Below are 12,527 nucleotides of genomic sequence, written 5' to 3'. Positions count from 1 at the left end.
CGAAGCTTGAGGTACTCTAAAGCCAGGACAAGAAGTTCCTAGGACTATAAGTAAGACTACAGACTACAGCTAACTTAAATTCAAGCAGAAGAGGAAGAGTTCCTATTTATCCGGCCAAGCATAGCAGAGCTGAGATTGTTGCAGAGAAGTATTTGCCTGCCAAAGTTAAGCCAATACCTGCTGATGACCAAGATATCGTTTGGAAGCTGTTTAGATTACCCATTTATGCCAAGTAAAAGCAACTGTTCAACATTACTATAAAGTCTGGACTCCATTTATTCCACTCGTCCATCATCCAAGTTCACCTACCCCTTTTGCACTGCTTTGGACCAGATCACATCTGGGGTCCACGGATATCCAGGTAGGAACACCGTGAAACGTGTACATAACATCTACAGAGACTGTAGGCCACCCTGCACCACTCTGGCAATCCTACCTCTGGGTACCAACATTACCATCTACAAAGGGAGCCTTGAGCTTCCGCTGCTTAACCGCAGTTGGCATCACGTTTAGTTGCTCTGTAAGAGGGACATATTTCGTAGAAACCTCCTAAGGGGCAAGGCATACCCCAGATGCTGCACCCCGTGGGCTCGTTGCATATACTTATGACTCTATGTTGGCCCATTCCCCTATTATTCCTGCTAGAACTTATGAATTAATTACTAGCAGTTTGCATTGATGGTCCAGCTGGGTGTTACCAGTTGGGGGGAATCCATTCACAGTCTGACACTATACAATCAATGCTCTCAGTATCAGACTGTGCGGGGACACCCCCTCTCCAACTGGTAAAACCCAGCTGGACCTTCATTGCAACTTGCCGGCATAATATTCATAAACTTCTAACAAGAATAATAGAGGAATGGCACAACATGGTGTAATAAGATCAGATGTTCCAGAATGTTCCAGGGGACGTGACAACTCCTGTTTCACCCTTTGTGCAACTTTGACATTTAAGGGGTCCTCCGGGTTTTTAATATTGATGACCTATTCTCAGTATAGGGCATCAATATCAGATTCGCGGGGATCCGACACCCGGCACCTCCGACGATCAGCTGTATAAAGAAATGGACTAGGATAGGACTGCTCTATTAGGGGCCAGCTGTTCTGCTAAATACGGAATGCACACGGACGTCATCCGTATTTGTTGCAGAATACATAAGGTCGTGTGCATGAGCCCTAAGGCAGCATTTTTAGACTAAAAGCAGGCACAAACACTTTAGTAAATGTGCCCTTGTGTCCTATCTACTCCATATAATTATTAACCAGTGATTGGTCTGACTGCATGCACCAGCAAAATCTCATACATAGGGATATTGGAGAGTTTTCGGAGATGACAGTCAGTGATTAGGAGAATGATTCCTGCATGAGCCAGAATTGGATTTTTCAATCTACGCTATGAAATCGTTCCCAGCCCACGCTAAACTGTGCATGTTAATTTACCTCTATGTAGACATGTTCTGCAAAAAAAAGTAAGCAAAAAAAATGAACATGATTTAAAATTGAAAAAAAATTAATTAAGAATGAATGTGGGATGGAACGAAGGGTACGTGTGGATGCTGCGGGGCTGGAGGAATGACGGAGGGAACACATGGTACCCAAGATATCCCATGACAGAGCAGATCAGCCGACAGGGGCATAGCTATAGGGGAAGCAGTTGCTTTGGGGCCCGTACTCAGAAGGGGCCCATCCAGGAGGAGGACTAAAAGATTTTAATTGTCAGGGCCCACTCACCAGTATTGTAGAATAACTTTATGTACAGTGACACTGTAGGAAATGGATGGAGCACCTGCCTGGCCTGGTCTGTGAGAGTGATCTTAACTAGACGCAAAAGTGGGGGATGCACAGGAGGAGGGGGGTGCAAAGAAGCTACTTGTGCGAAATCTCAAGTGGCCCGTGGAGACGTTATACGTCACCACGCACAGGATTTTGGGCAAGATCTTCAAGCAAGATGGCGGCGGCCGGCCCGTCGCGAGCAAATGTATCTGGTATGATTTTTTGGGTTTTTTACACTATTTCAGGTTAAATCGATTCGCTACCACGAAGCATAAGAAAATTCAGCTTTGCGGCAAATCGAATTTATCCTGAAATTCGGATCGAAGTCCAATTCATGGACTTCGATTTGCTCAACACTAACTGCAACCTTTCCCATCTATCAGAAATATATCAGATATTCTTCTCTAGTGATGGTCATTCTCGTTATTACTGCTGGACGCAACGGGTAGCACTAGAGAAGTGGTCCGCATGTTTTATGCTAAAGATCGCGTAGGGACAGGATAAGGACAGTGTAAATGGGAACTTTATTGATGTTTGTGTGTGGGGGGTGACTTATTTGGAAACATGATCTGGACTCGTCCAAACCTCTGGGTCAAGGCGTCAATGAGCTGGCTAATTAATCCCGGATGGGTGACTAAATGAACAAGTGCTCATCTTCGTACTCCTTTTGTGGAAAAAAAAGTCACTCGCATATCAATCAAGTATGGTGTCTGATTGATGGAGGTGAGAGGGAAAGATAACATGCATGTAAGTCCATGTTGTCCTCCCCCTAGGAACATGTACAGTTACATGGGGAGAGACAATCTGTCTCCCAACTGTGCAGCCTGTTATCAATTACCCCTCTCTTTCTCCACACTGGCTGACTGAAGGGGGGAAGGCTGCTTTAACCCTTCATATCACAGGCTGTCTGTCAGCTAGAGATGTGATCCTAGTCTTGTTTGAAAACTGACCATGTTAGCTTTTAGATAAGACCAGATTGCAGTGCTAGCAGAGCTACATCAAGAAATACAGCCTTTAGAAACCAAGTCAGGACTGAAAGCTGCTGGTATTGCAGCTCTCACTGGGACCCATTTCTAAGAGCTGTAACTTACCATGTATTGTAGCTAGTATTGCAATCTTGGTTTTGTTTTAAAGCTTAGATTGTCAGCTTTCAGACTGTCAAAATCGTGGCTGTAGCTCAATCACAGCCTTAGATGTAGTGTTCTGAAGCCAGACAGCCCAGAATGGTGATAATTTAAAACAGTATTGTCCTTTCCCACCTTTCAGGATGATCAGTGTGTGTGAGTGTGTAGGAAGGGGGGGTGGGGGTGTTAAAGGAGTGTAGAATTTAGTCATCAATATCAGATTAGTGGGACTCTGACACCCTGCACACCCACCATCAGCTGTTTTGGGCAGGCGCCAGCACCAGAAACTATACAGTGGACTGAAAGTTCGGTCCACTGTGCAGTTTCTGGTGCCAGCGTACTGCACTTGAATGGGAGCTGAGCTCCAATACTCAAGCACAGTCACTAAACAGTGTACAAAACCAGTGCCGGCGGCTCCCCGAAAGAGCTGATTGGTGGAGGTGCCCACCAATCTGATATTGATGACTTATCCTGAGGATAGGCCATCAATATTTAAAGACTATGTACACCTTCGGGGTCAATTTTGTTTATGATTGCATTTTACACATTTTGGACCTAAAATCTTTTTTTTAGTTGCTCTTTATTAAAAATATTCATCAGCTTTGTCATAAAGGATTACTTTATGCCTAGCTGTGAGAATCGTACTAAACTAAGGCACATTCTTTTCAGTAAGATAAGAATTGAGGTATAAAGTTTTTTTAAGGTCAGAGATCAAAGATAAGGAGCCGTCAGCTGAGCTGCCTGATGGAACACAGTAAAAATACAGAGCACACTACTAGAGAATCTCAAGGCTGTACAGAAAAAAGGACTCAACATTTATAATAAAGGCCAATAGAAAAAAATTATTTTTATATCAAAATGAAATGCAAAAATAATGAAAATAATTTCCCCCAAAGGTGTATATAGCCTTTAAGTCCTGGAAAACCAACCCTGCAAATCTGATATCAAACCTAATAATGTATCCCTAGTAGCAATGGTTAACTGCTTCTATTTTTCAGTGCTTCCACAAGGTGAAGTTGTTGTGTTTGTACATGTCTGCTGTCATCATGCGGCACACAAGAGTCCACACCTGGCATTTCATGGACCTCCACCGTGCAGGATGATGTATGGTAGATCTTGTTGAAGTATATATGTACATCAGAGTGTGTCTGCTCAGGACAGAGGCTGGCCATCCGTCGGACTCAGATGCTAGGACTTTGTGGTTGGAGCCATTTATCTTGGATGTGAGGGTCCACCCCATGTCCAAAATGCATGGCTATGATGGCAGAGATCAGAATATGTGGAATTCCTGACAGCAGTTCTGTAATGTCTGCATTGTTCTACTGCAGATCCTAGATAGGAAAGCCGTACACAACAGATAGACTTACCCTCCTTAGCCATTCTCTTTTGCATGTTGTTCCTTGTGTGATAGTTGATCCTTGGCTGCATCTGTCTCTCTGCAGAATTCTGTAGATCCCTTTGCCCGTTTAATTTGGTTCCATCTGAGATGTTATTTGCACTGAAAAAAAGAGGAAAAATTAAAATTCATGTTAATTTTATTACAAATATTAGTATTACAGTATAATTTTAACAGAATTGCACTACTTAGTTGACCCATGAACCTAGATCCTGACAGTAGACTGATGGACATAGGAACAAACTGACAGACTTATGGAATATGGGAATACGTCCTAATTCAGTGCTCCAATGTGACTGTACTTTCTGCACTGTATGTCCCATAAGCAGTGTCTGGACAGGGATGGAGTTCCCTAGTAACAGTCATTAGGCAGGGCTGGCACCACCCCTTCCTCTCTGCCGGGAAGTAAGTCAGTCTAGAGTGAGCTGTGAGTGAATAAGCAGTGAAGGCAGCAAGGAGCAGAGATCATTAGAGAATGTTTCAGCCTTGTGAATTAAAAGCAGTAAAGTGACAGCTTATGTGCCAGTCCTTGAGAAAAAGAGCTACTGGACACTGCAGAATGTATAGCAGCCATAGAAAGGAAAGTGCAGAGCACCTGGCAGAAAAAGCACCTACATTGAGGCTCCTGACTTTCCTGCATGTTGGTGGGAGCAAAAGACTTCAGGCTCCCCATCATACTAAACGAACAGACTTTCTCTAAGAATACTGAGAAACAGACAAGTTGCACCCCATGGTCGATTTAAGAAGAAGGAACTTTTACTAACCCACTTCCTTCTATACACAACTTTGGGAAACTGCATATGCCAACTGTTGAGACTCTGCTTAACGTGTACAGTGTCTGTGTGAAACATCTACTGAACAGTCTAAATAAAGTACAGCGGACTAGCTGCATTAAACCCCTCCTCATCAATGTACAATGCTGCTATCTGCATCATCACAACACGTGCCAGAGTGAGGATTGCCATCGTGACTACTACCAGCATCACTGCGACCACCACTCCTATCTTCCCCTCTCTCCCTTGTGGCCTGTTTCACTAAGAATTTGCTAGCTGATTTTACCGAGGTATTGGGCCTGCTTACCTAACAGGCCTCATATATGGCAAACTTTTAAATACATAAAGGGAATCAACAAGGTAAAAGAGGAGAGAATATTTAAAAGAAGAAAAACTGCTACAAGAGGACATAGTTTTAAATCAGAGGGGCAAAGGTTTAAAGGTTTTCTACCACTTCGTTTTCACCTAATTAGCTTTCAGACACTAGCGATCCGCTAGTGTCTGCTCTACCTAACCATCCTAATATAACAGCTTATTGTCCTGCCGTTTCGCTAAAAAAAGAACTTATATAAATATGCTAATGAGCCTCTAGGTGCTATGGGGGCGTCATTAGCACCTAGAGGCTCGGTCTACCTTCACAAACTGCCGCCGCCCAGCGCGTCCCTCCAGCCCGCCCATCTCCTCCGGAATGCGATCCTCCCCGTGCGCGTCTGTATTCGGCGCATGCGCAGTGAATGTCTGACCGCTTCCCTGCACAGACATCTCCACTGCGCCTGTTCCTCGGAGCACTATGACGTAATCGGCGCAGGCGCAGTGGAGATGTTTGAGCAGGGAAGCGGTCAGACATTCACTGCGCATGTGCCGAATACAGACGCGCACGGCGCATGCGCGAGAATTCGTCCGCTTGATCGCATTCCGGAGGAGATGGGCGGGCAGGAGGGACGCGCTGGGCGGCGGCATTTTGTGAAGGTAGACCGAGCCTCTAGGTGCTAATGACGCCCCCATAGCACCTAGAGGCTCATTAGCATATCTATATAAGTTTTTTTTTTTGCGAAACGGCAGGACAATAAGCTGTTATATTAGGATGGTTAGGTAGAGCAGACACTAGCGGATCGCTAGTGTCTGAAAGCTAATTAGGTGAAAACGAAGTGGTAGAAACCCTTTAAAAGTAATATCAGGAAGTACAGTATTACTTTACTGAGAGAGTAGTGGATGCATGGAATAGCCTTCCTGCAGAAGTGGTAGCTGCAAATACAGTGAAGGAGTTTAAGCATGCATGGGATAGGCATAAGGCCATCCTTCATATAAGATAGGGCCAGGGGCTATCCATAGTATTCAGTATATTGGGCAGACTAGATGGGCCAAATGGTTCTTATCTGCCGACACATTCTATGTTTCTATGTTTCTATGTCCACCCCTGACTCCCTTCCATTCAAGCTCCATGGGATTTTGTCTAGCATAGCTGCCAATGGTCCTGAATTTGCAGTGACTCTCCCTAATTTTTAGAGATATCCTCAGCAAATTTGGGCTCTCCAGGGACAAAAATGGGCAGGATTTATAAGCCCTGCCCAAAAAAATGGGCAATCCTAGGTGGGCTTGGGGGTGTTCCTACTGGGTGGGGCTTACATGCTCCAAACTACAATGTTGGTAAGTATAGTCTAGGCCTAAATAGTGACTTGAATGATAGTGAATGCCGCCACGTTTTGACCTGAAACTGTGAAATGACCTTGAAGTAGGGGATGCCTCATGTGACAGGACAAGGGTCAGACACCCTGTGGATCCATATCTAATCTGTGGGGGGTCTAACACAAAGCGTTCCCACCAATCAGCAGCTTGAAGAGGTCACGGTGCTCTGGTATGTGCTGCATCTTCCTCATAGCACACAGGGCACAGCGCCGTACATTGTATAGTGGCAGTGCTTGGTATTGCAGCCCAGGCCCATTTACTTGAATGTGACATCATTGGCCTAGGATGAAGCCACAGTTCCCCAGAGCATCGGTGTTGGGTGACCCCCCCCCCCCCCCCCCTCTTGATCAGATATTGAAGGCCAGCAATATCAAATTCCTGGATAACCCCTTTAATAATCCGGCAACATGTCACACTGTCATCGCAGGGTGTGTCGTTTTTCCTCCTGCGGTGTAATATATTTGCACATGGCATGTGCAGCATTAAACAGCGAGCGTCATCCTGATTTGCGCATTAATGTGGCGGCATGTTTTATGGCTGCACTCACTTAGCTAATCTTTTCTCAATTTTCACCTCAGAGGTAATGTTTCAGAGATCACTCAGCCGTCAGCGTTCATGAATACAAATTAATGCGTATTTTTAGAAAAATAAATTACTCCGAGACGGCAGAATATCACGTCGGCGATCTCCTGCTAATCAATCTGCTGACGTTGCGGTTTAGGATTACACATACGACGGAGCAATTCCTCCGCACAATGGAGGAGTCAATTATAAAAAATACGTATACAATACCCGCTCATGCTTTCAGCCATACTGTACACGTATGGCGTCTGCTCGGAACCGGTGCCGTGAGCAGCGGGTGTCAGCTGTAAAATACTCCGATCCTGTGTGGTTAACCCCTTACATGCATCTAGTGCAGGGTTCCCATTAGACTGTCATTGCAGTCTGGGGTCTACTGAAGTCGGGGGCTCTTCCTGAAGGTCAAAAATAGGCTGCAGTCTTAAAGGGGTAGTCCAGTCATTTTATGTTGATAGCCTATCCTAAGGATAGGTCATTGATATTAAAGGAGTGGACAACCCCATTAAGAGGTTAAAGGGGTTTCCAGAATTAAAAAAAAGTGGTTGATTTCATCCAGTGCCACATCTATGGGTGCTTCTGATTGACACCTTCATTGACATAAATGGAACTGGGTTGCATTACCACAAACAACCTGTGGACAGGTGTGGTGCTGTTTTTGGAAGAAAGCAGCCATGTCTTTGTAGTCCTGGACAACCCCTTTAACCAAGGGTGTACAAAGATCTGATAGGGCCCCATAGCAAAACTGAGTATGGGCCCCCCCAGTACACATGCATCAATCACTGCTAGGCAATTATATTTAAAGAAAGTCACCCTCGGCTGTATGTCAGATAAAGTGGGGCAGGCTTCATAAATACGGCTCTCATTCTGACAACCATATTTCACAATGTATTCGCAACAGACAACCGGCATAAACATAATGATAAATTTCATGCTTCCCATCTATTACAAAGCTGGCTGCCTGCAGCCACCACTAGGGGGAGCTCAGTGCATAAGAATTTATGCAGTTACCGAGCTCCCCCTAGTGGTGGCTTCATGAAAATGCAGTGTTTTCATATTGAAAAAGAAGTTCACGTGGCCTGTCTCCATTAAATTTACACCACTGCCTTTAACTGATTCCGCCTCTTCATTCTGAGGACTTTTTCTAGTAGAAATACCCTTTAAATCATCAGGGAGACGGCTGCTTGCATTTTCATTGCTTTTTTTTTGTATTAGTTTCTCTGGAGGTTCTCTACACTTAGGTTATAGTTCTTTATGGAGGTGGAAGTGATCACAAAGTAGAAATTCATTGCTGCATGCATTGTTGTGGTGATTACAATTTACTGTTCGTCGCAGTGTGCCAGGAATTAGAAGGGAGGTAAATAAAGGTAATGGAACGCAGGCAAGGCTTCAGTGACCGCAAAGCATTCTTAAGGCTTATCATTAGCAATCTATGATTGTTAAGGCTCAGTACATAGAACCCTCTGTTAATGAAACTTCTTAGAGCTCTGCATTGTGCTGTTCCTCAGTTATTCCTCCAGGAAATGTATGAATTAGTTACTTGGGAGTTACTATTAAGGAGCGTATCTCCACACAGTATGATAATGTCAGCATTGGCAGTGTCAGTGAGTCCAGGGACCCATCCCTACCCAGTGATACACCCAGTGAGGAATAGCACAATGCAGAGTCCTGTGAAAAGAGACCCCAGAATTGTTATATTTTGGAAAGTAAGTCAGAGGACTTGGCTGGTTCCTGTTACACCTGGGAAGCCTTTCCCAAAGTTTGCCTTCATGATCCGATTCTGTTTTTGGCATAGACCCGTCTTTTGTGGGCAAACCCCTTTATACTACTGTATGACCCCCGCCCCTCCATAAGACAATATGGAGTACTACTTTTAAAGGGGTTGCCCCATATCGCTCTTTTCATGGCGAGTTGGGACTAAATGCCGACGGCAGGTGGCTGGGCTTACGGAAATTGCCGAATGGGATGGCGCTCCAGTCCATGGTAATGGCGAGATTATACAACTAGTTTATTTTCAGGTGTACTGTTCGTTTTTGGTTGGAGAACCATATTTCACAATAGGGAGTCAACCCTTTCAAACAAGCAATTAGCCAAAATTTGGCAAAGGCAGCCAAGTACTGTACTTTGGCATTTCCATAGAGATGAATGGAGTGACAGTGTCCATGCTTGACCGCTGCTCCATTCATATGGGGGTGACATCATCTCAGTGGTTTGACCCCGCCGACCAGATTCTGATCGTCTATCCTATAGATAGGTCATACGCTTATAGGGGCAATCCCAAGATTAATGTAAAAAGAGAAAATCAGACATCATATAGAACATGACAATCTCGTTCTAACAAAGCTAGAACCAGCCCTGTACCTCACATGGGTCCAGAGATCTCATCATTCATTGTCCTAGTTGCTCTGCTAGATTAGGGGGAGTTTCCTTTCTGCTGCAGCTCTCTCCCTATCACAGCTCAGGGGCTGTGTACTTTCTCAGGGGATCTGTCGTTTCTGCTGCAGCTCTCTCCCTATCACAGCTCAGGGGGCTTCTTCTTTCTGCATCAGCTATCTTACTATCACAGTTCAGTGGGTGTGTACTTTCTGCTGCAGCTCTCTCCCTATCACAGCTCAGGGGGCGTCTTCTTTCTGCAGCAGCTATCTTACTATCACAGCTCAGGGGGCGTCTTCTTTCTGCAGCAGCTATCACACTATCACAGTTCAGTGGGTGTGTACTTTCTGCTGCAGCTCTCTCCCTATCACAGCTCAGGGGGCGTCTTCTTTCTGCAGCAGCTATCTTACTATCACAGCTCAGGGGGCGTCTTCTTTCTGCAGCAGCTATCTTACTATCACAGTTCAGTGGGTGTGTACTTTCCGCTGTGGCTCTCTCCTTATCACAGATCAGGGGGAGTGTCCTTTCTGTTGCAGCTCTCTCCCTATCACAACTCAGGCCCGACAAAGGGTGGGGCCTGTTCATCCATATCCTGTGTACCAGCTTTTGAATAAAGGATAATTGCATCGGATGGTGAGTGCCACGGATTCTTCTTTCCTGTTTTATATTTTGGATGATCTACCGTAAGAGCACCACCGTGTACCAATATACAGTCCTGTCCGTCCGTCACATGAAGTAGTGGCATAAGGATTTTAAGCAGTAGTAGTGGCGGTCCTTCTATCTCACATATCTAAAAGTAGAGAATCACTGAACATATCCCAAGCATTTGCGGACAAGACATACGGACACAGAAAATGCAAAAACTAACGCTTTATTAAAAAAATGGTACAAGACACAAAATCAGAATCAAACTGGACATAAAGGTAGAACAGTGCAGACCTAATCTCCATCCAACCATTGTCCCTACCTGTTTGGACGTTCTTTCCTAAACAACAGCCCTCAACTGGTCAACAGTCCCTATACTGGCTAAGTGCAGGAGCCTAGTCCAAGCAGCCACAGTTAGAACTGCAGGAACCTGTTCACACAGCCGTAAGCCAAGCAGACCAAACAGACACGAATCAAGATCAAAAGCAAACCAGATCAAAGACACAGAATCAGAATCAAGGCATAAACCGGAACCCATGCAGATCAGAATACACACAGAAAGCAGGACGTTGACGGTCAGAACAGAAAATAACTAAAGACATAACAAAGACAGATCAGATGAACAATCAGACTGACCACGTGAGTCAGGGTCGAGTCACAAACACTCTGGTCAGGATAGCACGCTCCCTGCACACAGCTTTCCCGGAGACAGACGACAGACTGATCCCCCAGGCACACAGCGCACAGGCCTAAATGGCAGGGTGATTACCTGGCCACCTGATGTTCAGACACAGACCAGGGAAACATTAACCCTTACATGAGCACAGAGAGCATAAGTCACAGGGAACTGTTCACACACACCCACAGAAGTCCGAAGTCAGCACGCACAGCACAAGCAACCAACATACACGGGACTCGTCCACTGCAGTCAGTACGCAAGAGTGCAGGCAGCCAGCGTACATGGCGACGCAGCACTGTGACTATAGGGCTGGTGGCAGCTAAAGGATGAAACTGAACATGTGTGACCACCTAAGCAATTTTTCTGAGATGGACAGAGAAATAAGGAAAAGAACAAACAGCAGGTGGCGCTATATAGATGCATTATATTGAATGACTCGGTGGCTGTACTAACATTTTAATTACATGTATAACACCCTGGAGTGGTGTTACTATTCTTTCACTCCGCTACTGACTTTTATTGCTAACACCAATGTCATTCTGTGTATTTATTTCCAGGTCCTTCAAGAGTGTGCATTGATTTTACTGTTGTGTTCATGTAACATGCCTGTTTCACCCACAGGGGGCAGCGTATATTGCAGATTGAGAGAGACAGATACTTAGATATAATGGAACTCACCATTCCATTCTCCCCCCTTTGGGAAGAAGTGTGCCAGTCCTGCTTCCTACCGGAAGAGAGGGGCAGCAGTGCCAGTTTGTTCCAGTCTAGTCTAGACAGTGAAGTGTAATCCGTGGGCATGGACACAGCCAGACGTGCCTATAACAGCCAGTGCAGGCTAAGCTTTGCTTGCCATGGAATCAGATGTATGGAAGATATAGCAACCAGAGTTAAGTGTTCTCCAGTTGCCAGAAGATATAGCAGCCAAAGGAATGTGTTCTTCGGCTGGACCAGGAGCCACCAAAGGGAAGTAGCTTGTAGAGCACCCGAACTCCATGCTAATTTACTTTACTAAGTGTCAGGAGGGGGATAACAGCCCAAGGCTCCCCAATCCGAGGATACCAGAACAGACCAAAAGTCCCGTAACCAGACCCAAGCAGAGTTTAACACGGCAGAAAGCAAAAAAGCTGAGTTATTAAGCAAGCCTGTCAGTCCGGCAGAGAAAGAGAGAAAGCACAGTTACCAAGTTTACCTGCCAGTTTATGCCAAAGCCTGCTGGAACCAAGAGAAAGCCTGAATGTAAGAAAAGCCTGAATATTGTCTGGAATCAAGTTTACCCAACTAAAGCTGCTGTTAAAGTTTATCAAGGTCTAGACTCAAGTTTTTCTCCATCTCCTAATTCAACTATTCCCCTTTATTTTCTTTGGACCCTAAGCCTGGGGTCCTGCTGTTTCTAGGTAGGAGCACCGTGACACATATAGGTCGCACCACACCACTCGGCATTCCTATAGACCTGGTGGGTGGCCCATTGCACATGCAGTTACAAAAGTATTCAGATCCAGGTG

General features: G+C 45.2%; 1 protein-coding gene across 1 annotated transcript in view; it reads right to left on the bottom strand.

The window, feature by feature from the left end:
• ZMAT4 (zinc finger matrin-type 4) overlaps positions 1–12,527 on the bottom strand; it is a 383,151-nt gene that overhangs the window by 8,841 nt on the left and 361,783 nt on the right. The window contains exon 7 of the mRNA XM_040435654.1: positions 4,265–4,395. Within this exon, the coding sequence (XP_040291588.1) occupies positions 4,265–4,395 (131 nt within the window). The remainder of the gene's footprint in view (positions 1–4,264; positions 4,396–12,527) is intronic.

The sequence above is a fragment of the Bufo bufo genome, chromosome 6 (assembly GCF_905171765.1).
Source record: "Bufo bufo chromosome 6, aBufBuf1.1, whole genome shotgun sequence".
NCBI lineage: Eukaryota > Metazoa > Chordata > Amphibia > Anura > Bufonidae > Bufo > Bufo bufo.
Note: the sequence above shows the minus strand (reverse complement) of the source record. Positions and strands in the feature narration are given on the sequence as shown.